At 45.0% G+C, this 25,475-nt stretch overlaps 2 protein-coding genes across 2 annotated transcripts; both read left to right on the top strand.

Moving 5' to 3' along the window:
- Window positions 1–16,146: 16,146 nt before the first annotated feature.
- Window positions 16,147–17,781, top strand: LOC148219730 (inositol 1,4,5-trisphosphate receptor-interacting protein-like 1). The gene is made up of 2 exons (XM_088156998.1): window positions 16,147–16,452; window positions 16,543–17,781. The coding sequence occupies exons 1-2, from the start codon at window positions 16,147–16,149 to the stop codon at window positions 17,779–17,781; spliced, it is 1,545 nt and encodes a 514-aa protein (XP_088013124.1).
- A 4,170-nt stretch (window positions 17,782–21,951) lies between these two features.
- LOC106851981 (inositol 1,4,5-trisphosphate receptor-interacting protein-like 1) lies at window positions 21,952–23,586 on the top strand. The gene is made up of 2 exons (XM_088156997.1): window positions 21,952–22,257; window positions 22,348–23,586. Exons 1-2 carry the CDS (start codon window positions 21,952–21,954, stop codon window positions 23,584–23,586), a joined length of 1,545 nt encoding a protein of 514 aa, XP_088013123.1.
- The last annotated feature ends 1,889 nt before the right edge of the window (window positions 23,587–25,475 follow it).

Below are 25,475 nucleotides of genomic sequence, written 5' to 3'. Positions count from 1 at the left end.
TTTTGAGCCATGAGAAACTATGCACATATTTTGTGTTCAGAGAAGACTCAGTAAGTGTATTAGCCCATTTAGGTAACTGTGTATACATGTACATATGTACATATGTACACATGTACACATATGTTTATGCAAAACATCGTCATAAACCCAGGGTAGTGTTCCCTGACTCACTAAACTTATAAAAGAGTTGTGGAATGTAAACAACATATCAATATCAGCACAAACTGTTTTATTCAATATTTATATATTTTATTTATTATATCATTTGCACATATGGTGCTTCTGTATCATCTGTGCTGCAGACGTTTTTTCCTAGGGAAAAAAAAACCAAAAACATCCTAGGAGTAAATAACAAGTAGAAATCGTGGCACAAGGAAGTAATCATGCCATTCTTCAAGTTACCCTTGAGTGCTAGACACCAGTTCTAAATACACCTTACATGATTTCAGCTTTACACACTTTCCAAAAGACGTACCTTTTTTCATATTGCTGTAAGTACAACCTGGCAAATGCTTCAGAAGCAAATATGCAGCTTTGCATGTTTCGTGAGGATGAAAGTTATAAACTTTGGCAGTAGCAGAAATATAACATCACTCATTGTGGCAATAATTTTCTTTCGTCCTAGTTTTAAAATGATGTCTTTAATAAGTTACAAGATCTATCTTGAATGTAAAGGTTGAATAACTCTTTTTTCTAGTAAAGTAAACATATAAATAAAATGTTGCATCATCAGTTCGTATTGGTTGATGCTTAAGTTTCTTTTAGGCATAGACAGATCTTTAATGCTTGTATTATCCCTATGACTAAATTTTGTGCCATGAACCAAAGTAGCCACAAAATTTTAAATGCTAGTGAAATACTGGGAAGGAATGACTGAGTCATAATAAAATAAAGAATAAAAACAATTAAAAAAACCAAATCCACATATTCTCAGTTTGGCAGAATGGGAATTGACAGGTAGTAACAGTTAAATTGAAAGAAATCTGTGCATGAGAACCTGGGAACCAAGTGAGCAAGCAAAACTCCCCTACTGTGTGGAGCGGTATTGATCAGCTGTTTACTCCTTTTAATTTCCTTCACTGTTCTCATTCCTTTAGTAAGCTCCCTCTTTCTGACCGTTCTGCCTTTTCTGCTTATTTTTTCATTGTACTTATTCATGCACTGCCATTTCAGAAATGTCAGATTCAGACCTTGCTACAGGTGACCTTGACTGTGGTTCTGTCACTGAAGAGGATGGTGAATCTTCAGATGTAGTCTCAGAGTATTGCTTATATGCTGTGACATTTTGTTGAATACAAAATTGGTAAAGGTAGGTGTGTGTCTGAATGAATAAGTCTGTTTAAAATAACTGAAAATGACACAAAGACAAAAGTGAGCATTTGCGGTGGATTGTTTTGCATAAAGCAGTTACTTACTTTTATGATTATCAGATGATATCATTATTATTTGGTCTTGAGCGAGATCTCATAATTTAATATTTTCCTTACAGAAGAAAGGATCAGGATCAACATACTAAAACCAACGTACTTAAATTATAGAATTATTTTTATTTTTTTTTTTAGTAAGAAAGCATTAACTTTCCTTAGAAATAGTTGCTATATGATAGAAGGGGAACAGAATCAAAAAGATGCATATATAATTTCCACAACAAAATAACAGTACCAACCACATCATCAGTATTGAACTGAGAAAAGTTAATTTGTTTGTTGTTTTTTTTTCCAAAAGAAGCTGTATAAAAGGCTTTTCTACAGAAATATTTTGCACATGACGGCCTGAAATGCTGCCCAAACAACTCATACAGTACTGTGTGTTTTTGGATATTTTTTTAAAGTTCCAATCTAGATTTAATAGATTTTTGCATGAAACATATTTTTAAAACTTTTAAACTTTTAAAAACTTTTTTAAACCTCTCACAAGATAAAGGTTATTTCCTTGATTTGGCCAACTTTAGTTTTGGCCTAAACTTGATATAATAAACGCATTTACAGCCAGTTGTCTTTCTGAAAAAAAGGCATTAAAAATTACTTACATGTAAAAGTCTCTTCTTTTTGGATCTTTGTATTCAGGTAAATGTTAATTCAGAACTGATTCCTTTCTAGTGCTGTTAATGAACTATGTGAAAAAATACTTTACTTGTTCTTAGAGTATCAAGCATGAAACTGAATTTTCAAAGATAACATTAACAGAGGTCTTACTGTTCTCAGTGAAAAGTAATCTAGTGAAGAGACCTTTTTCTTTATAACTTGTGTTTATTTATGTTGGTAAGTAGATTCAGATGTCTGTATATGCTGTAGTGATATGTCTTTCCCACGTGAAACAAAAAATGATGGGTCACAGCACTGCTACTGTTTGTCTACACCTACACAGAAATTCTTTTGCTTTTGTTTGAATTAAAATATTACATTACAGGCTGCAGCTGAAAACTCTGTGTTCCTTGTCGAAATTTATTTTTCTTACTGATGTTTTTCTTTTACTTTTTGCTTTTCCTTTCACAATGTAAAAAAGAAAAGAAAAAACAAAAAAAGAGGTATCTTTTTCTTAAAGAAAAATAAAGATAAAGGAAAACTATATTAAAAATTTTCACTTTATTTATTTATCAAGATAACTCGAAATGTTGCTCAGACAAACAAAGTAATAAACTTCACAAAGACTGGAAAGATGCTTCCATAACTTAAAGTACACAAGAAAAATAAATGAGAATGTTTGCTTTATTCTGTGTCTCTAGAAGTAAATGGTGAGGGTCAGTTGACTATTCAGTCAAGCTAGTGCTGTTTTATTTGTATTAAAACCAAAAGAACTGCAAAGCACAAGAACAGAGAAAGGGTAAAAGTTCCTGTTGATCACAATGAAATAGAGCAAAATGAATGTTTGGATGTGTAAATTCAAAATGGATTTTCCACCTAAAAAGCATTAACTGAATTGTATCCGTTGAAATGAGAAAATAATTTTTTTAAAGGAAATGGTTCATTTGAACCTTTCTGGAGACAAAAAGATACTACTGTTTCTGTGCAACATATTTTAACACATATATGTAAAAGGCAGGCCCATCATGAAAGTACTCTGCAGTTAACAGAAGCAGGGATGAAATCAAAGAAACACATCTTCATGTGTTAGAAAAATGAAGGTAATAAAATCTTCTATAAGTTGCATACATATGACACAAATGTCAGGCTGTTATACTTTGTTAAAATGCTGTGCTCTGCAGAGTTTCGTCTATGGAAGTTTCTTACTGTGGTAAGGGCCCTGAAAGCATACTGAAGACAGGCTTAATAAGAAATAGGTGTGAGTGTGGAAATGCTGTTCTGTTAGAGGAACAGCATGGGAGAAAGTCAGGAAATAGGTCTGTGGGAGGACAATACAAAGGAAACAGGAGGGCAAGTAGAGGTGACTTTTTAATATTTTTTCCCACTGGTTTCCCTCGGAGAAGCATCTGGACCAAGCTCCCCTCCATAACTCTGGTATTGTTGGGTGATGGTAGGTTTCTGTGCTTGCAGCTGCAGACCAAGCAGGGTGTGCAGCATCCTACTGCTCTAGGGCAGTGGCTGGGTAGCAGGAGGGGCTGAGGTATGTCAAATAACATGCAGATGGCCAGGAAATTTGGTTATCAAATCTCTCTGCTTTCCTATAAAAAAATGTTCCTGCTTTGTGGAGTGAACTTCCAATGCTTTTGCTACTTCTCAGGGTGCAAAGACATGCTCCTTCTCTGCTCCTGGCAGTCCACCTGGCTTGTTTTTTTAATGGAAAATTGTCTTGTTAATCACACTTCTATCTCTATTTTTATTCATTAGATGTTTTACTTTACTGACAGTGTAGAATAAATATTAGTATGATTGATACCGCAGCATTTTCAGAAGCATGTGATGAGCTTATGTGAAATAGCACACAAATCTGAACAAACTGAAATACACTGTATATTGACAATTGAGATAGATAAGCCAAAATTAATAAATACTTCTTTTTATATTGTCAGCCATCTCATCTTGAGCCAATAACCGTGAGATCTATCAGCAGTAGTCTGGTATGCTCCATGCTCCCAGTGTCTGCAAATGTTCTCTCTTCAGTGCTTTCCAGGGTTGTTACGGGTTATAGCATCTCCTGGCATTTCTAGAGAGCACAGAGCAATGCCACTTCCTCATTTGCTGAGATAAAACTGGGAGATGACATATATGAACAACATGGAGCATAAGTTTCAAGGAGATGGTAGAAATAGTTGCAAAAATGAGGCTGCAATATTATACAGAAGGCCTAGTGTGGAGAAAAGTAATTCAAGAGAAGAAGAAAGAGTTATGGGCACAGTGAGGGTGGTGGTGGGAAAGGGAGAATTCTATTGCTAGCTGTTAGATTCCCACATTTCTTTTTCTGAATTGTATTTCAAATTAACTCTTGTTTGGCTGCCAGGAACTGCAATAATGTGGACACTGGTAAGGTTACTTTTTTCACTGTGGTCTCAGCTGAGATGCTCCTGTATAGCTGAGTCCTTACACACTTCTCTGGTAACTCACAGAAAAAGCGTCTGTGCTCTTCACACTGTAATTAATGTGTCAGTAATTCAGTTCTCATCATGGATATCCCTGCACAGCCAAACCACTATCAAAAGGAAATAATCACTAGAGGGATAGATTTCAGTTTCTTTTTCTCTCTCCCTCTTTTTATTTTTTATTTTTTTTTTTTTTTGTTTTTAATATCATAATTATAAAACCCCCAACCTATAAACAGAGAAATAATGCACAGAAGTATGAAAAATACTTTCATGTGACCATTTTAATGATAGTAGTGTAACAAAACACCGTTATGAGAATGACTTTAAAAGACAGCCAATGGTGTCAAAGTGAGTTTGTATAAATATGGGAATTTGGGCTATATATTTTGTTTGGATTCCTGGGAATTGTCATGTTCATCTGAAAATATTCTATATCACTTAATAATAAATCATCTCCATGACTCTAAGCAGAGTCTGATTTTCTGGCTGCTATGCAAAACATGACAACTGTTTCGATTCTTTCATACAGTGATAATTCAAGAGAAAAAGAAAAAGATAGTTTCCATCCTGAAAACTCACTTTGTCCCCATGTTCTCAAATACACCTTGAAAACAAACCATTTTTAACTTTCAGAAGCCTCTTTTATTAATTAAATACCGATTCTTCAAACATGCAAGCATACAACTGTTAATTGTATCCGCATGAATATTTCTTGTTGCAGGACAGAGCTGAGAGACTAAGTGAAAATGAAGAAAAGAAGAAGGAAAATCCAGAGCGAGTTTCATGGGAATTAAAGATGTTTTGGAGATACTTATGTGCAAATGAAAGTATTTAAATTTAAGTTGTACTCAGTGATAAATGTTAACCAAAACATGTTTGAATAAATTCCCCATTATAAAGTGAGAAATTATGTCATGACTTTGCTTTTCCATTGATCCTTGAGAAAGGTGTATCTCTCTTAAAAATTGTACTGTTGCCGATGGTGAAATCAGGAATGTGACACACACCCCACAGGCCACGCAGCAACAGCCCGCTTTACTGAGACCTCATCTGCTTATATAGAACAGAGGCGCGTGCGGCCGATCCTGATTGGTCGAGCTGGTCGCCACCTGGCCAGCCAGCCAATAGCAGCCTGAATCCCCAACAGCCAATAGCAGCCTGGTCTCCAAGGTGCCTTGCCGATAGAGTTACAAAAGCAAGATAATTGTGCAATTAACCACACTTTAATTATAAGGTTGGGATTATTTATACCTGTGGGATCTCCAGGACATCTGTAGGCCACCACAGTTCCCCCTTTTTGTTTTTAAATACAAAAGCCGTGTCTGTCATCCTCTGTAGGGCCCTTGCAGACAAGATGACAGACACAGCATTGTGTAAAAACCTCGACCTCGGCTTTGAAAAGCTTGAATGAGGCCTTCAAGGCAATTCCACAGGCCCAGCCCCTTTACAGTTGGCAATGTTTCCTATATCCCTTTGAAGCTGTTACATTCCCTCTCCAGAGCTGTCAGGCAGAAGCCCTAACCATGCAAGTTATCAAATTGGCATGCAGTAAGCTAAAAGCTTAAATGTTACAAATTTGCAACTTAACTCTACAAACAGGAACCATTTAAACTCTCAGAACTGTGGGAAAAACAACCAACAATAAAAACAATCTCTCTCTAGACCTTCAAGTCAAGTTCTCACATTTAGATACGTACAAAACCTTAATGTTCATGACTAGACAAAATCTTAAATAGACTTGTCATCTCGAGAAATTCCAGTTCTATGTGTGGCAGGTGTGCAAGCTGTTTAAGTCCCTGCTCCTCGACATCTGCTGAAGGATCATCGTGAGGATATTGTCTCTGCTCCTGAGCACGAAGTAGGGCAGGACGGACACACCTGGCGGGTGCTCACTGTGATCCGGTGTCCCTAGAAATGCACCCATACCCATGTCCCCATGTACCGAGGTCCCAAGGACCTTCCCTCTTATTCGTAATAATATTTTTTACCATTACATTAGGTCTAAGTGATTGAACATCACCAGATGACTGCAAGGATAGAAAATGATTCAGGATTGTTGGGTTCCGGGATTTCTCTGGGACTGTTAGGTAATTCAAGGTGTAGATGGCTTTGGGTACTCTCCTTTTGGGGCCTCACCACACATTCTTCTTTTGTGTTTTTCTAAAATATGTTTTAGAGTGCCACAGGTATGTTTGACAATGGCTTGCCTGCTGCCAAACGGGGGATACCTGTGTGGTGTTTTATGCCCCATAGTTGAAGGAACTGTCTACTGTTGTGTGCTATGTAAGCAGGGCCATTATCATTATTATGTTTTTATGGTGGGATATTATATGTGGGATAGCCAAAGAGGCAAAGGCTGTTAGCCAATGTGCAATGGTATCCTGGCTCCTTTCTCCATATAGCCAAAGAAAATGTGTCAATTGACACATGCACATATTTTAGTATTCCAAATTCTGAAATATGAGTCACTTCTGTTTGCCACATCTGTAAGACTCTTAGGCCACAGGGATTAACTCCCAGCTGTGTGACCTTGGCAGTCAGAGCTGGAGTTGACTATGTTGTAAGCCTCTGAGTCTGATAACATAAATCGTCTCTGCAGGGCTCAGACACTTTGATGGAAAAAAGACATGCAAAATCTTTGCTTGTGCACGCATGTCCGATTGTGGTGCTGTCCAAACAGCTAGATGATCTGCTTGTGCATTGCCCTCTGCGATGAAGCCTGGTAGATCTATGTGACTTCTAACATGTAAAATATAGCAGGGACAATCTCTGGCCTGTATGGTATGTCACAAACTTTTAATATGCTGAATAATCGTGCATTGTCAATCTCCTTGAGTAGGGCTAGGTCCAGTCTTTGTGTTATATCCACAATGTAGGTGGGGTCAATGACTATATTTAGAGGAGTGTCTGGAAAATGCTGAAAGACCATAACTACTGCATGTAGCTCAACAACCTGAGATGAATCAATTTTCAAAAACTTCCAGTTTCTGCCATTCATTTTCTTCCTTTCATGTCACAATGTCTTTTCCCATTTTCCCAGACTTGTTGGTAAATACAGTGATACCCTTTAGGGGTATATGACTATTCAATGGTTTTAGGGATATTTCAGTAATCTGACCTAATTGCAATAATTTATGACTTGGTAGATGGTAGCTAATCTGTCCTGGGAAATTTTGTAAAGCACTTTGTAAAGATATGCTATTGGCATTGCACCATTTGAATTGTTCCTGAGTCACAGGTATAATAATTTTGGAAGGATCTTTTGCAGCCAATTATAAACATCTTTGATGTCATATAATGATTAGGTGAGTGATTAACTCAAATATAATGAATGCCATCTTTTTAGGTTGATGGGATAGAAACAACCATTCTAAGACATGCAAAGTTTCAGACCCATTGCATGATAGCTGTAGGATGGAAATCGATGAAAATAAACACAGTAATACATATTTTGGGGTATATCTGGTAGGCTTGATTGTTTGTGTCAGTCTACTCTACTATTTCAAAAGCAGCTTTTGCTTCTTGTGTTAATTTTCTGGGGGAATTCAGATCAGGATCACCTTTTAGAATTACAAATAAGAGTACCAGCTGTGATGTAGTCAATTCTAGATACAGTCTGATCCAATTTTTAGTACCCAAAAGTTTTTGTGCATTGTTTAAAATTTGAATTTGTGTTGAGAGTTGAATTGTTTGTGGTTGTACAGTCTGACCTTTGATTTTGAATCCAAGATATTTCCAGGGCGGTTGTGGTTGCACTTTTTCTGGTGCCACTTGGAGCTGAAGTGCTTTTAATGCTTGCATCAGGCTTGGTTGAATTAATGAATTCGAATTAATGAATTTTTGGTTGAGATTTCTATTTTAATATCATCCATATAATGCTAGCAGTATGCCACCAGAGCCTCGAGACTTTTGCACTGCTAATGAACTGAGTAACTGAGAAAACAGCACCTCTGCAATTAAAGAAATGCAAAAGCACAGCTACCTGGTAAAACAGAGAACAAAGAGGGAATGTTTTTAAATTATTAGTCCTAAAGGATATATTTCCTAAGCCCTGAAAAGAAGCTATCATCACTGCCAAGAATGATATAAAAAACCATAATGCTTGCTTCCTTACTAGATATGTTTGAAGTAAGCATTTAAAGTATGTCCTCCTTTGGTTCAGAAAATACCCAAGAGAAATAACCAGTCCTAGCTCAAAATCACCCATAGCAAACCTTGTTTAATGGCAAGATACCAAAAGTCACCACAAGCTATGATGTACCAGTAAATGGTGGTGAGGCACCTTGTTGCCAGTGTCTTTTCCCTGCACAAAGGCAGGAACTTTGTCAGCTGAAGATGATCACGTTCTTCTGCTAAGGGTGTGTTTGGAACTCTGATGGCCTCTGGGTGCAATCCTTTCACAGTGTGTCCAAGAGCAAATCCCTGCTCCTCCTGTGCCAAGCAGGCCACCTGAGAATGCAGGATTTGTCTATGGCCAAGAGACCTTTTGACCCTTGAAGTTTCTACCTCCAACATCACAAGGCAATATGTTGGAAGCAAGTTACAGTAGAGTAAGAGAACAAGCTCTTTTATCATTGTCCAAGTTTTTTCAACTTTTGTGTATATTCAATCAATGATGCAACTCACTCGTGGTAAATAGCAGCCTTTCTAGATCAGAGGACATTTCTCTGGGTATGTAATTATTTCAAAGACTGTTTGAATGCACATCTGAAATAAGTGTTATGAATGACGTTCTATTTGTCCAATTTATCAAACAACAAGATTAAATTTAGTAGTAAATTTTTAACAGTAACAAAATGAATACAATCAAAATATTTTTAGATACATATATTTGAGAATTTACAAAATTTGGCAGTAAGTAATTTGGTATAATTGAGGTTCGTATAAAGCATAAGAAAAACTGACCGGGGGTATGAGGAGGTACTCATCCTTCCTCACGTACCAAAGCATCAAAGCTAACAATCCCACTTATATACTCTATGCTAATACATATTAATACAGAATTTTCTAGAAAGCTCCTCCTAGTTTCTTTTCCTAAAGTCTAAGTCACTATGTTGTGTTGTGCATGCTCTACTAGTAGTTAGGGGTCTGTCATCCTTTTGAGAGTCTTATTTCTGATGAAGGCTTGTTGTCTTCATCAGTGACTGAGGTGTGACCTGCAGGTAGCTCATGCACACTATGTAGCTGAGTAGATATTTTTCATGACAAGACTTTAAGTCCCATGCCTGGAATCATCCCATTTTGGCCCATTTCAAGATCAAAACTTTCTCTTTCTAGATGCTGCTTGTCAAATCTACATCCTTCTATGACTCCATTCTAACATCTGGAAGATTTCACCCGCTTTATCTCACTCATCTCCTTTTTGCTTTGTAACAATTATTTTCTATTGATTTGAGTACAATTTTGCTAATATAGTTAAAATTTAGTTAGCACGAATCACATTTATCACATAAGTTTCAACCAATATTCTGTTGCTCAAAAAGATGTTTCAATGAGGTTATGGTGCTGGGAGATGAGAAACTTTTTGCTGAGAATACTGTCTGTTTATTTGTTAACACATGTTGCCTAATTGATGTTCACAGAAAAATAGGTCATTGGAAAGATCATTTTTGTGGTAGAGACTATATCCAAATGAAGATGTTTCTAAAAAGAAAAGAAAAAAGTATATTTAGTATCTTTGATTCAGTACTGTGTCCTGAAGTGATTTATGTGGCATGGATGCTCAAGCCTCAAAGTAATATTTAACAATTATTTGCCCCACTGTAAATTTTTGGTCTGCCTTAGCATTGTTGTGTGTTAGGTTTCTTTCTTTTTGTTTCTTTTTACCTATAGAATTTTCTCCCAGAAGTTGCTAGGAAACACTAACTACTGGGTACTTAAGAAAACAAAGAAGTGGCGGAACTCAGGGGAGGAGGGCACCTGGTTATGCTTTTCCTTATCTGGGGATTTCTCTCTGAGGGGCGGGGATACCATAAAAATTGGGCAGGTAAAGGGTCGGGGGCATCAGCTATTGGTGCTCTCTCACTTAGTGTCAGAAGCAGACACTCAAAGCAGTTGCTTGAGGAAAGGCATTTTGCCTCTGCTGTCAGAGACTGAGCTGGGCCTAACACCTACCACACTAAAAGAGGGGCCTGTCACCATCTGCTCAGGTACCCAGGACCCTGAGCTCCTCTCCCTGCCAGGACCTGGGCTGCTGCTTCCCGTTCCTGCTGCTTGTTCAGCACTGCTCTGAGCTTTCACTGCACTGTAGCTCCACAGGCCCTGCCTGCCGAGACCTTCCATGGTACCAGCCACAGCTCTGGAGCTTCTGATACATCTCATCTAACATTTCTGCTTATTCCGGCAACAGTCCTGCAGGGACACCAGGATCGACTGCCCCAGAGTTTGTGAGGCAAAGCCTCTCTCTCCTCCATCCCTTCCTGTCTGGGGACCGGGATTGACTCCCCCAGGGGTTTGTGAACTAAAGCCTCTCTCTCCTCCATCCCTTCCCATCTGGGCATCGGGATCGGCTGCCCCAGAGAGGAATATGAACCAAGGCCTCTCCTCCATCCTCTCCCATCTGGGCACTAGGATCGGATTCCCAAGAGGGGTTTATGAACCAAGGCCTCTCCTCCATCCTCTCCCATCTGGGCTCTAGGATCGAGTTCCCCAGAGGGGTTTATGAATCAAGGCCTCTCCTGCATCCCTTCCTGTCTGGGTCCAGCCGCCATTACCACAGCGCCCCCTGCAGGCCTGGAGGAATCACGGTCTCCCCCCTGCCCGCCGGGAGCCCGCAGCGCCCCCTGCTGGCCGTGCCCGGAACTGCACCAAGGGCAAAGAGCCCGTGGCCAGGAAGGGTCCCTGGGTCCCTGCTCTGGTTGGTGTCAGTGCTGCAGTTCTTGTTTGTTTGCTTTATTATACACTGGTAAAGAACTGTTATTCCTATCCTTATCTTTGCCTGACAGCCCCTTAATTTCAAAATTATAGTAATTCAGAGGGAGGGGATTTACATTTTCCATTCCAAGGGAGGCTCCTGCCTTCCTTAGCTGACACCTGTCTTTCAAACCAAGACAAGCGTATCAAATGCTGTGATAGTCTCTTTAATTTAAGAATATTAAACTGTAAGATGCATCTACAGGAATAGTTTCTAGAACTCCTTGTATAACTATAGCAGGTTTATTCCAATAATACATATTGCAGAAATCTTTAAATTTGCTGAAAGTGCTTGCTATGGAATATAATAAAAATCAGTTGTAGAAAAGGAAATCAACTGCAGCATTGCATAAAAATGCTTTTGCTTTGGAAATCAAAGATTTTATTGTCTTGCTGTAGGCAAGGTATAATGTTAGCAATGTTAAATTCTGTGTTGCAATAAGTTATACTGTTCTGCTTAAATAGATCCAAATAATGATGTGTCTGACTAGATGATATTAGTTAAGGTAAATCAAAAAAACTCTTACAAGAAAAAGGTTTGAATAGGCCATGGAAAATTAATATTAAATTTCCTGTTGTCTACCTCATTACCTTGTTGGATGACTTGTATTAAAAGCAGTGAAGCAAAGAATCAGTAACTTGGGCCTTTGCCATTTCTGCAGCGCAGCAGATACACATATCACACAATTTATACAGAAATTATGTATGTTGAGTATGCTTTCCTGGACTATAAGTGCAAAAGACTAGAACTTATGACTTTATTATGATACTTCAAGATTCTGCCTTTTGAATTATCCCTGAAAGCCATTGTTATTAAGACACAGGACTGTTGGGTATCACAAAAGCTATTCTTGTTTGTACATTATTCTTAAATAAGGATGCATGTTTATATTTATACTCTATGCCCGCTTAAACATGTAAATACATAAACTGCTGTTCACAGAAACATCAAAGCTGATTGTGACTATATCTGAACAAAGAGAAATGATTACTAGTTTACAGTGTAATTTAGTTTATGAAAAAGAAATCTCGAGGAAAAGTATTTTGATTGCTGCTCTTATTAAAAAGGTATTTCTTGAACATGTAGTCTTTCTCTGAGAATATATTTCACACCCAGCTTTGACAACTCTTGCTGAGAAAGCTCATTAGAATTAATGGGATAATTGGGAAAAAAAGGGTTTGTAGGCCAGAGGAAGTAAATGCATCATGAGATGATGGCTTCAGTGGGGAAGCTGTTTTAATGCTTCCTGGAACTCCTGGAGCTGTTCCTATGCAATAACACCACATGTTTGTCAGCACAACCATTTGAGTGCGAGACTGCATCATCAAACTAGTAGGAGAAGATAATCCAAGAATGCAGTGGATTGTATGACTTGCTTTAATTAAGCTGTTTTTCTAATTTCAGTCCCTCTGATAATTATATTATGCTATGACAAAGAAAGGTATAATGTGAAGTCACCCATAACTTCTGCATTGACTTTTGTCAATGTCTACACCCTTGCAAATTGACATCCTGGAAACAACCTAGGCCTCTAATACATCTGATTTTGAAGGCAGTATTGCACTGGAATTCATAGTCTGTCATTTTCCAAAATGGAAGGAATTTGGTAGGTTGATATCTTAAAAAGGTAAAATATAATTTTTCTGATATAATGGTTCACTATTCAAAAGCCAAAGAAAAACGCCTAGTTACCCACAGATTTTCTTAGAAGAAAAATATAGAAGAAAATGGATGTTATCTGATCCCCAAAACCAATAGTTAAAAGTACAAGTACCAGTCTCTCTTACTGGAAACACAAACCTGAAACAGTCAAAAAGTCTGTTGGGAATTTAAGGAAACAGGTTGCAAGCTATTTTTTATTTCTGCAGGTAGTGAAGAAGATGTATGTTTTTATGGGACTTCCCACATTTCTGAGTGGCAACCTGGAAACTGCTTTGATCTTGTTTCAATAAAATACCATATTGAGGAATCTGAATTCTGCAAGACTTTATTAATCTCAGCCAGGGATATAGTATTGATAAAAGTCACACGCTGTGAATCAGGGCATATGAACAAACTCCTTGACTTCAACCAAACTGACAGGGATGAACTGGTTCTAATCAGAAATTAAGCCCAGGCGCCCTCAGCCCCTCTGATCACAGAGTCACAGAATGGCTTGGTTTGGAGGGTCCTTAGAAATTGCCTTGTTCCAGCCCTGCTGGGCACATTAAAATGGAAACACGGGTCTGCAGTCACCGTCAAGAGCAGAGAGGAACCTGCTCATTCTCTGCAACTACCAGACATGCCATCTGGGCTAGTGCAGGTCAGGCTCTGCTCCCAGGAAACAAGGCGGGGGACAAGGGGAAATGGCCTCAATTTCTGCCACGGCAGGATTCGACTGGGTACTGGGGAAAAATTTTGCCTCTGAATGGGCTGTCAAGCAATGGGAAAGGCTGCCCATGGAATTGGTGCAATTGTCATTGCTTGAGGCACTTCAGGAATGTGTAGATGTGGCACTTGGAGACATGGTTATGAGGTGGACTTGTCAGTGTCTGGTTTGTGCCCTCTGACTTGATGGCAGGACCAATGTGGGACATGACCCAGCCCAGGTGCTGGCAGCTGTGAGCTGACTTAAGCCATACAGATGAGCCTTCCATGTTGGCTAGCACCGCTGCTGGCAGCTGAGCCAATGGCAACATGCCATCTTAGCCTACTGCAGAACCCTTTCAGGGTCAAGGTGGGGCAGGGGAGGGGGGTTCAGTGGCTCTTGCAGCTCCTGAGCACAAGGTGAGAAAAAGAGAAACTTTGTGACCCATCAATTCGTCGGACTGACACAAAAGAGGGAAGAGAAGGGCAAAGGCAGAGTTTTGAGTTCCATGTAGGCAGCACTGAGAGGGGAACCACTCAAATCCAGGTCATCTGCATTGAAAATTTACCGGTTTTCTTGTGGGAAAAAATGGCTGCAAACCAAAGACAGCACAAACCCCAAACCCAAACAATAACGTTTGAATTTCCTGTAACTGATGGCTGAGAAAAGCTGCTGTGCAGCTCTGATGGTCTGTTCTCTGCACCCTCCTCATCTCTGCTTGTCTCAGGGGTCTACAAAGGCAGGTGAGGGTTTCTTCGTGCTCTTGCCTGTGCTGAAACCAAACAGCCTTGGGGTGCCCAGTGCTGTTAGCAGGAGAGCTGGTGAAAGTCACTGCAGTCCACGCAGCCTTTGCCTCCAAGGCTCCAGAGTCACAAGGGCAGAAAGCTGTAGCCTAAGCTGGATTGCAGTAGCACCTTGTTGAGCTTGTCTGTCCTCTGGCATCCCTCCTTCAGGCTGGGCAGTGTAAATATGAGCTGCTTTCACGGGGAATTCAGGCTTTGCCCAAACTGAGGCCTTGCTGAAGGCAAAGGCCAAGGAAGGGCTCTCACTTGTGCTGCTGGTGCCTTGGAAGGCCCTGGAGTAAGAGGGCATTTCTTGTCTGCCAGGGTGCCCTCTTCACAGTCTGGCCTCGCGGCTTAGCAAAATCCACACGGACATGCGGGGACATTCCAGCACTGACTTTCACTCCAAACCTTTCCATTTTCTAGTGGGAACATTCTGATTTTTCCTTCTGCTTGGAAGGGGATGGATTCCCTCCTTTGATGTCTTTGCCACAAAGGTTCTCCTCACGTGAAAACGCTTCCAAGCAGCCTGAAACTCTTCTGCCCACCAACAATCCATTTTCTCCCACTGGATCACGGGATGAACGGTGCAAAAGCACCACATTTCTCTCCTCTGAGAGGAGCGGGATTCTCAGCCCAAGGGCCTGACACAATGCAGATGGTCCCTGAAGGGAGTTTGTAGCTATGTAGTGGTCATTACATTAGCCCGGGGAACAAACAATATGACCAGAGGAAAATGACGTCAAGTTGAGCCATGGGAGGTTTAGATTGGATCTGTCCAATCAGCAAAAAGGATATTAAGCTTGGGAACAGGCTGTCTATGGAAACAGCTGAGTCCGCACCCTCAGAAAGGTTTAAAAGTCATGTGGCTGTGGCATCTGGGGACCTGGCCAATTGGTGCAGCGGGCAGTGTTAAGTTCGCCATTGGACTGTGTGATCTTCAGGGACTTTCACAACCTCACTGACTCTGAGATTGAAGTGTAGCTCAATCAGTGAGGAGTCAAAGCTTAGACTCAATGATCCTCAAGTGTGCCTTCCCACATGGATATCTATGAGATTGCCAATGAAGGGCCAATGAAAATTAATGCAAGAGAAAGATCAATGGGTGTTCTTTGGAAAAGATCCACTCAAAGGCAGTCTTAACCAGTACAAGAGGGCCACTCTGAGTGGCTAAGCCATGGTGGGGACAAAGGGTGGGGTAGTCTGGGTTGTGATGGGCTGTGTGACAGCTGTGACATCACGGGGGAGGTGTCACAATGCGGGGAGGTATAAAAGGATCCTCTGCCCAGCAGGTAACTTGGTCCTGCATTGCTTGGGCAAGCGGTGAGTGCACAGGTGGTGGGGAGGCTGGGCTGGGGACAAGGGCCGGGGCAGAAATGCTTTGCCCAGGGCTGGGTTCTCCCCCTGCATGCAGGGACAGCCCCTGATGGGAGAGCCTCAGGCAGGCCATGCTGCTGCTGCTGCTGCTGCTGGGGCAGCGGGACAGGTGTTGCCACCTGCCAGCTGTCTGGGGTCCTGTCCTTCCTGCCCTCATACCCCTGAAGATTGCCATTCCTGCTGCTCACACTGCCAGCTGCCTCCCTCACAGCCCCACTCAAGGCCTCTCTCTGTCCTCCTGCAGACCATGAATTCCATTGTATTGCTTTTCATGCTCTTGAAAAACCTCATCCAGTACCCGCAGCCGGTGGGTGATGTATGGGATGAGGAAACACGTCTGCGCATGGAAATGCGTGCAAGGTACCTGGAATGGGAGAGGATTCGGCTGGAGCAAGAGGTGGAGCAGCTCACCCTGAAGCAGGTGCAGCCCTTGCAGGTCTTAGCTATTGCATTGCTCCTGGTCCTTGCCTTGGTCCTATTGTTGATGGGGTGCAAAAGGAGCCTGAGGAGAGAAGAGTATGAAGAAGAAAACTATGGTGCAAATGAAGAGGAAGTCAGAAATGGGGATGCACATGAAGAAGTAGATGTTGGAAATGCAGAAGAAGAAGATGATGCAAATCGGGAGGAAGATGGCAATGTACAGGAAGACGGCAATGTTGCTGCAAATGGAGAAGATAATATTGAAAATGAAGTTGTCAATGAGGCTGCAAATGCAGAAAACAATGACCTTACAATTGCAGTCAGAGAGAATGATCTTGCTGATAATGTTGGAAGAATTCTACTGGAACGCATACAGTGGCCTGTACAGGACCTGCAGAAAGGCTGTGAGTGGACAACGAATCTCATGGATAATTATGCACTTTACTTTGGACACATCTTATCAAACAGCTTCTACCCAGTCCTGCAACGAGCCATCGGGGTGGGCAGTGCCTTTGAAGGTTGGAGTCCCCGTGAGCAGGATGTTGTGTACCAGGTGCTCATCCCCATGACTCCTCCCCGAGGCCACAGCTTCCACCTGGAGCTGGACTCTGCAGGGCAGAGGCAGGTGAGGAACTTCCGTGTCCGCGTGCAGCTGGAGTGCACCTGCACGGAGGAGCAGGGTGAGATCATGCTGTGCTTCCTGCACCACTCTGAGGAGGAGCTGAGGAGGAATCAGGATCCCAGCCTCCTTGACACCCTGTGCACTGACTCCTACCTCGATGTGGAGAAGACTGCCCGCTGGTTCTACCAGCTGGTGAGAGCAATCTGGCCAGCTTTGCCTCAGTCACACAATTGGCATTTAATGCTGCTGCCTTCCAGACGCTCTTGCCAATTCAAGGTGTCCAATGGCAGAGAAAGCTTCAGGATCGAGATGCTGTTTGGGGTTCGGAGAGGTGACTCCGATGTCTTTGTGAGCAGCCAGCCTAGAGAGGCCCATACCCAAAGCACCACCTGGCCTGAGACTTACACTGTGGCAGAGACTGAATTCTTCAAACACGTTGCCAAGCAGGCACCTCCTGACAGCTTGCACCTAAAATGCCTGCAGTTCTTCACCCGTCTTCTGCTGGGCTTGGGTTTTTCCACCTACACCATTAAGACCATTGTCATGCACCTGCTCAATGTTGTGCCCGTGTCACAGTGGCGCAGGAGAGATTTTCTGCAGCGACTGATGGATATAAGCGAGAGCCTGTGGTTATGTGTGCAAGCCAAGTCCCTCAACCACTTCATTGTGGGTAACCAGAGGCTGCCTCAGGACATCCGTTTGCCCCCAGATGTTCAAATGGGTCAGACGTACAATCTCTTCCATCGCCTGGCAGAAGACTCAGCTGCCCACACCCAGGCGATAAGTGAGTATCGGGTTCTTCGAAAGTGGTGCAAAAGAATCCTTGTCGGTGAACATTGAATGAACGTGCTAATGCACAGAGGGGTGCTTGTGCTGCTCGCAGCTGGGAGCAGAGAGCCATCTCATAATACGAATTTGGTGCTTTAAGGAGAACAAGATGTAGCTAAAGGCTCTGGCAAAGGCCCCACAGCCTCTCCTGCTGCCTCAGCAGGTGGAGGGCCACAGGAGGGTTTATTCTACCTCCTTGGATCATTACATTTTCCAAAAAAAGCACCCAGATCTGTGTAAAGCCCAGCTGGAATTTCGCTACTCCTAAGAATGTGTGTGAAGAGTGAACATGCCGTACGGGCAGGAGCGAAGTCACCAAGTGCCCACCTGCAACATGCACTTCTTCCCAGAATTTGAGAAGTGGCAAGAGTTACAGCATGAAAGAAGCAGGAATGTGGGACAGAAAAAGGAAAAGAAAGAGGGCAAAAAAGACCAAGACCAAGAGCAAAAATCAGTGCTGCTTGGCTGGGATCAGTCAATGGATGGTGTATCACCTTGTGCCTGACAAGGACACCTTTAGGTTAGCGTTGGACAGTCTTGGCGCTGACCTGAAATTTTGTCTATATAAGAATCTAGATGTTTTTCTGTAGAGTTGAATACGTAATTATGTTTAAATAATAATAATAATAGTAATAGAGCACATATAAAGGGTCGCTATCTGATGCGACCCATATAGTTAGTGCATTTATGAACGGCAGTATGCCGCAAGAAATTGCTTTGACGTTGTTTCAATAAAGTACAATATTGCAGAATCTGGACGATGCAAGACCTTATTGATCTCAACCAGACCTATAGTAGATCTCACAAGCTATGAATCTGGGCTTGTGAGACGTCTGCTTGAACTCAACCAAACTGACAGGGCTGAACTGGTTCTAATCAGAAATTAAGCCCAGGTGCCCCCGGCCCCCTCTGATCTCAGAATCACAGAATGGCTTGGCTTGGAAGGGTCCTTAGAAATTGCCTTGTTCCAGCCCTGCTGCCAAGGACAGGGACACTTTCCACTGGACCAAGTTGGTATGACCAACACCCAGCCTGGCCTGGAGCGCTGCTAGGGATGGGGCAGCCACAGCTTCTGTGGGCAGCGTGGGCCAGGGCCTCAGCAGCCTCAGAGACCAGAATTTCCTGCCTAAGCCCTCCCTGTGGCCCTGGGAAGCCACTGGCGCTGGCGCTGCCCCTGGGGGGGCCCTTGCAAACAGCCCCTCTGCAGGTGTGTGCTGGGCCCCGTGCAGGGACTGAGAGGCTGCAGGAAGGTGTCCCTGGAGAAGGCCTGGCAGAGCCGTGGGGCCAGGAGTGCCACCGTGGGGGCAGCAAGCGGGGCCTGGCACGGCCGTCGGGGCGAGAGGGCACAGGGCTTGGGCCAAGGCCCTGCCAGCTGGAGCAGGGAGCTCTGGAGTGCAGCTGGCAGAGAGCCGTGGGCTCCCACAGCTCTGCATCCCTCACGGCTGAGGCAGCTGCCCAGGCAGAGCCGGCTGGGGACACGCGGCCACCCTGGAGCCACCCGCAGGGGGACCCTGCTCTGGGGCCAGGCCAGGCCGCAGCAGGGAGCACCCATGGGGCTGTGCCTGGGGAGGGAATGGCTCTGCCCAGAGACACGGCTCTGACAGCAGGGCAGCAGGGACAGCAGTGCCGGGCATGGTGAGAGGGGGACATGTGTCTGCAGTCACCGTCAAGAGCAGAGAGGAGCCTTGTCAGTCGCTGCAACTCCCAGACATGCCAGTTGGGCTAGTGCAGGTCAGGCTCTGCTCCCAGGAAACAAGGCGGGGGACAAGGGGAAATGGCCTCAATTTCTGCCACGGCAGGATTCGACTGGGTACTGGGGAAAAATTTTGCCTCTGAATGGGCTGTCAAGCAATGGGACAGGCTGCCCATGGAATTGGTGCAATTGTCATTGCTTGAGGCACTTCAGGAATGTGTAGATGTGGCACTTGGAGACATGGTTATGAGGTGGACTTGTCAGTGTCTGGTTTGTGCCCTCTGACTTGATGGCAGGACCAATGTGGGACATGACCCAGCCCAGGTGCTGGCAGCTGTGAGCTGACTTAAGCCATACAGATGAGCCTTCCATGTTGGCTAGCACCGCTGCTGGCAGCTGAGCCAATGGCAACATGCCATCTTAGCCTACTGCAGAACCCTTTCAGGGTCAAGGTGGGGCAGGGGAGGGGGGTTCAGTGGCTCTTGCAGCTCCTGAGCACAAGGTGAGAAAAAGAGAAACTTTGTGACCCATCAATTCCTCAGACTGACACAAAAGAAGGAAGAGAAGGGCAAAGGCAGAGTTTTGAGTTCCATGTAGGCAGCACTGAGAGGGGAACCACTCAAATCCAGGTCATCTGCATTGAAAATTTACCGGTTTTCTTGTGGGAAAAAATGGCTGCAAACCAAAGACAGCACAAACCCCAAACCCAAACAATAACGTTTGAATTTCCTGTAACTGATGGCTGAGAAAAGCTGCTGTGCAGCTCTGATGGTCTGTTCTCTGCACCCTCCTCATCTCTGCTTGTCTCAGGGGTCTACAAAGGCAGGTGAGGGTTTCTTCGTGCTCTTGCCTGTGCTGAAACCAAACAGCCTTGGGGTGCCCAGTGCTGTTAGCAGGAGAGCTGGTGAAAGTCACTGCAGTCCACGCAGCCTTTGCCTCCAAGGCTCCAGAGTCACAAGGGCAGAAAGCTGTAGCCTAAGCTGGATTGCAGTAGCACCTTGTTGAGCTTGTCTGTCCTCTGGCATCCCTCCTTCAGGCTGGGCAGTGTAAATATGAGCTGCTTTCACGGGGAATTCAGGCTTTGCCCAAACTGAGGCCTTGCTGAAGGCAAAGGCCAAGGAAGGGCTCTCACTTGTGCTGCTGGTGCCTTGGAAGGCCCTGGAGTAAGAGGGCATTTCTTGTCTGCCAGGGTGCCCTCTTCACAGTCTGGCCTCGCGGCTTAGCAAAATCCACACGGACATGCGGGGACATTCCAGCACTGACTTTCACTCCAAACCTTTCCATTTTCTAGTGGGAACATTCTGATTTTTCCTTCTGCTTGGAAGGGGATGGATTCCCTCCTTTGATGTCTTTGCCACAAAGGTTCTCCTCACGTGAAAACGCTTCCAAGCAGCCTGAAACTCTTCTGCCCACCAACAATCCATTTTCTCCCACTGGATCACGGGATGAACGGTGCAAAAGCACCACATTTCTCTCCTCTGAGAGGAGCGGGATTCTCAGCCCAAGGGCCTGACACAATGCAGATGGTCCCTGAAGGGAGTTTGTAGCTATGTAGTGGTCATTACATTAGCCCGGGGAACAAACAATATGACCAGAGGAAAATGACGTCAAGTTGAGCCATGGGAGGTTTAGATTGGATCTGTCCAATCAGCAAAAAGGATATTAAGCTTGGGAACAGGCTGTCTATGGAAACAGCTGAGTCCGCACCCTCAGAAAGGTTTAAAAGTCATGTGGCTGTGGCATCTGGGGACCTGGCCAATTGGTGCAGCGGGCAGTGTTAAGTTCGCCATTGGACTGTGTGATCTTCAGGGACTTTCACAACCTCACTGACTCTGAGATTGAAGTGTAGCTCAATCAGTGAGGAGTCAAAGCTTAGACTCAATGATCCTCAAGTGTGCCTTCCCACATGGATATCTATGAGATTGCCAATGAAGGGCCAATGAAAATTAATGCAAGAGAAAGATCAATGGGTGTTCTTTGGAAAAGATCCACTCAAAGGCAGTCTTAACCAGTACAAGAGGGCCACTCTGAGTGGCTAAGCCATGGTGGGGACAAAGGGTGGGGTAGTCTGGGTTGTGATGGGCTGTGTGACAGCTGTGACATCACGGGGGAGGTGTCACAATGCGGGGAGGTATAAAAGGATCCTCTGCCCAGCAGGTAACTTGGTCCTGCATTGCTTGGGCAAGCGGTGAGTGCACAGGTGGTGGGGAGGCTGGGCTGGGGACAAGGGCCGGGGCAGAAATGCTTTGCCCAGGGCTGGGTTCTCCCCCTGCATGCAGGGACAGCCCCTGATGGGAGAGCCTCAGGCAGGCCATGCTGCTGCTGCTGCTGCTGCTGGGGCAGCGGGACAGGTGTTGCCACCTGCCAGCTGTCTGGGGTCCTGTCCTTCCTGCCCTCATACCCCTGAAGATTGCCATTCCTGCTGCTCACACTGCCAGCTGCCTCCCTCACAGCCCCACTCAAGGCCTCTCTCTGTCCTCCTGCAGACCATGAATTCCATTGTATTGCTTTTCATGCTCTTGAAAAACCTCATCCAGTACCCGCAGCCGGTGGGTGATGTATGGGATGAGGAAACACGTCTGCGCATGGAAATGCGTGCAAGGTACCTGGAATGGGAGAGGATTCGGCTGGAGCAAGAGGTGGAGCAGCTCACCCTGAAGCAGGTGCAGCCCTTGCAGGTCTTAGCTATTGCATTGCTCCTGGTCCTTGCCTTGGTCCTATTGTTGATGGGGTGCAAAAGGAGCCTGAGGAGAGAAGAGTATGAAGAAGAAAACTATGGTGCAAATGAAGAGGAAGTCAGAAATGGGGATGCACATGAAGAAGTAGATGTTGGAAATGCAGAAGAAGAAGATGATGCAAATCGGGAGGAAGATGGCAATGTACAGGAAGACGGCAATGTTGCTGCAAATGGAGAAGATAATATTGAAAATGAAGTTGTCAATGAGGCTGCAAATGCAGAAAACAATGACCTTACAATTGCAGTCAGAGAGAATGATCTTGCTGATAATGTTGGAAGAATTCTACTGGAACGCATACAGTGGCCTGTACAGGACCTGCAGAAAGGCTGTGAGTGGACAACGAATCTCATGGATAATTATGCACTTTACTTTGGACACATCTTATCAAACAGCTTCTACCCAGTCCTGCAACGAGCCATCGGGGTGGGCAGTGCCTTTGAAGGTTGGAGTCCCCGTGAGCAGGATGTTGTGTACCAGGTGCTCATCCCCATGACTCCTCCCCGAGGCCACAGCTTCCACCTGGAGCTGGACTCTGCAGGGCAGAGGCAGGTGAGGAACTTCCGTGTCCGCGTGCAGCTGGAGTGCACCTGCACGGAGGAGCAGGGTGAGATCATGCTGTGCTTCCTGCACCACTCTGAGGAGGAGCTGAGGAGGAATCAGGATCCCAGCCTCCTTGACACCCTGTGCACTGACTCCTACCTCGATGTGGAGAAGACTGCCCGCTGGTTCTACCAGCTGGTGAGAGCAATCTGGCCAGCTTTGCCTCAGTCACACAATTGGCATTTAATGCTGCTGCCTTCCAGACGCTCTTGCCAATTCAAGGTGTCCAATGGCAGAGAAAGCTTCAGGATCGAGATGCTGTTTGGGGTTCGGAGAGGTGACTCCCATGTCTTTGTGAGCAGCCAGCCTAGAGAGGCCCATACCCAAAGCACCACCTGGCCTGAGACTTACACTGTGGCAGAGACTGAATTCTTCAAACACGTTGCCAAGCAGGCACCTCCTGACAGCTTGCACCTAAAATGCCTGCAGTTCTTCACCCGTCTTCTGCTGGGCTTGGGTTTTTCCACCTACACCATTAAGACCATTGTCATGCACCTGCTCAATGTTGTGCCCGTGTCACAGTGGCGCAGGAGAGATTTTCTGCAGCGACTGATGGATATAAGCGAGAGCCTGTGGTTATGTGTGCAAGCCAAGTCCCTCAACCACTTCATTGTGGGTAACCAGAGGCTGCCTCAGGACATCCGTTTGCCCCCAGATGTTCAAATGGGTCAGACGTACAATCTCTTCCATCGCCTGGCAGAAGACTCAGCTGCCCACACCCAGGCGATAAGTGAGTATCGGGTTCTTCGAAAGTGGTGCAAAAGAATCCTTGTCGGTGAACATTGAATGAACGTGCTAATGCACAGAGGGGTGCTTGTGCTGCTCGCAGCTGGGAGCAGAGAGCCATCTCATAATACGAATTTGGTGCTTTAAGGAGAACAAGATGTAGCTAAAGGCTCTGGCAAAGGCCCCACAGCCTCTCCTGCTGCCTCAGCAGGTGGAGGGCCACAGGAGGGTTTATTCTACCTCCTTGGATCATTACATTTTCCAAAAAAAGCACCCAGATCTGTGTAAAGCCCAGCTGGAATTTCGCTACTCCTAAGAATGTGTGTGAAGAGTGAACATGCCGTACGGGCAGGAGCGAAGTCACCAAGTGCCCACCTGCAACATGCACTTCTTCCCAGAATTTGAGAAGTGGCAAGAGTTACAGCATGAAAGAAGCAGGAATGTGGGACAGAAAAAGGAAAAGAAAGAGGGCAAAAAAGACCAAGACCAAGAGCAAAAATCAGTGCTGCTTGGCTGGGATCAGTCAATGGATGGTGTATCACCTTGTGCCTGACAAGGACACCTTTAGGTTAGCGTTGGACAGTCTTGGCGCTGACCTGAAATTTTGTCTATATAAGAATCTAGATGTTTTTCTGTAGAGTTGAATACGTAATTATGTTTAAATAATAATAATAATAGTAATAGAGCACATATAAAGGGTCGCTATCTGATGCGACCCATATAGTTAGTGCATTTATGAACGGCAGTATGCCGCAAGAAATTGCTTTGACGTTGTTTCAATAAAGTACAATATTGCAGAATCTGGACGATGCAAGACCTTATTGATCTCAACCAGACCTATAGTAGATCTCACAAGCTATGAATCTGGGCTTGTGAGACGTCTGCTTGAACTCAACCAAACTGACAGGGCTGAACTGGTTCTAATCAGAAATTAAGCCCAGGTGCCCCCGGCCCCCTCTGATCTCAGAATCACAGAATGGCTTGGCTTGGAAGGGTCCTTAGAAATTGCCTTGTTCCAGCCCTGCTGCCAAGGACAGGGACACTTTCCACTGGACCAAGTTGGTATGACCAACACCCAGCCTGGCCTGGAGCGCTGCTAGGGATGGGGCAGCCACAGCTTCTGTGGGCAGCGTGGGCCAGGGCCTCAGCAGCCTCAGAGACCAGAATTTCCTGCCTAAGCCCTCCCTGTGGCCCTGGGAAGCCACTGGCGCTGGCGCTGCCCCTGGGGGGGCCCTTGCAAACAGCCCCTCTGCAGGTGTGTGCTGGGCCCCGTGCAGGGACTGAGAGGCTGCAGGAAGGTGTCCCTGGAGAAGGCCTGGCAGAGCCGTGGGGCCAGGAGTGCCACCGTGGGGGCAGCAAGCGGGGCCTGGCACGGCCGTCGGGGCGAGAGGGCACAGGGCTTGGGCCAAGGCCCTGCCAGCTGGAGCAGGGAGCTCTGGAGTGCAGCTGGCAGAGAGCCGTGGGCTCCCACAGCTCTGCATCCCTCACGGCTGAGGCAGCTGCCCAGGCAGAGCCGGCTGGGGACACGCGGCCACCCTGGAGCCACCCGCAGGGGGACCCTGCTCTGGGGCCAGGCCAGGCCGCAGCAGGGAGCACCCATGGGGCTGTGCCTGGGGAGGGAATGGCTCTGCCCAGAGACACGGCTCTGACAGCAGGGCAGCAGGGACAGCAGTGCCGGGCATGGTGAGAGGGGGACATGTGTCTGCAGTCACCGTCAAGAGCAGAGAGGAGCCTTGTCAGTCGCTGCAACTCCCAGACATGCCAGTTGGGCTAGTGCAGGTCAGGCTCTGCTCCCAGGAAACAAGGCGGGGGACAAGGGGAAATGGCCTCAATTTCTGCCACGGCAGGATTCGACTGGGTACTGGGGAAAAATTTTGCCTCTGAAAGGGCTGTCAAGCAATGGGACAGGCTGCCCATGGAATTGGTGCAATTGTCATTGCTTGAGGCAC

The sequence above is a fragment of the Sturnus vulgaris genome, chromosome Z, assembly GCF_052056855.1.
Source record: "Sturnus vulgaris isolate bStuVul1 chromosome Z, bStuVul1.hap1, whole genome shotgun sequence".
Taxonomy (NCBI): Eukaryota; Metazoa; Chordata; class Aves; order Passeriformes; family Sturnidae; genus Sturnus; species Sturnus vulgaris.
The sequence above is the reverse complement of the archived record's forward strand: the minus strand, read 5'-3'. Positions and strand labels throughout refer to the sequence as shown.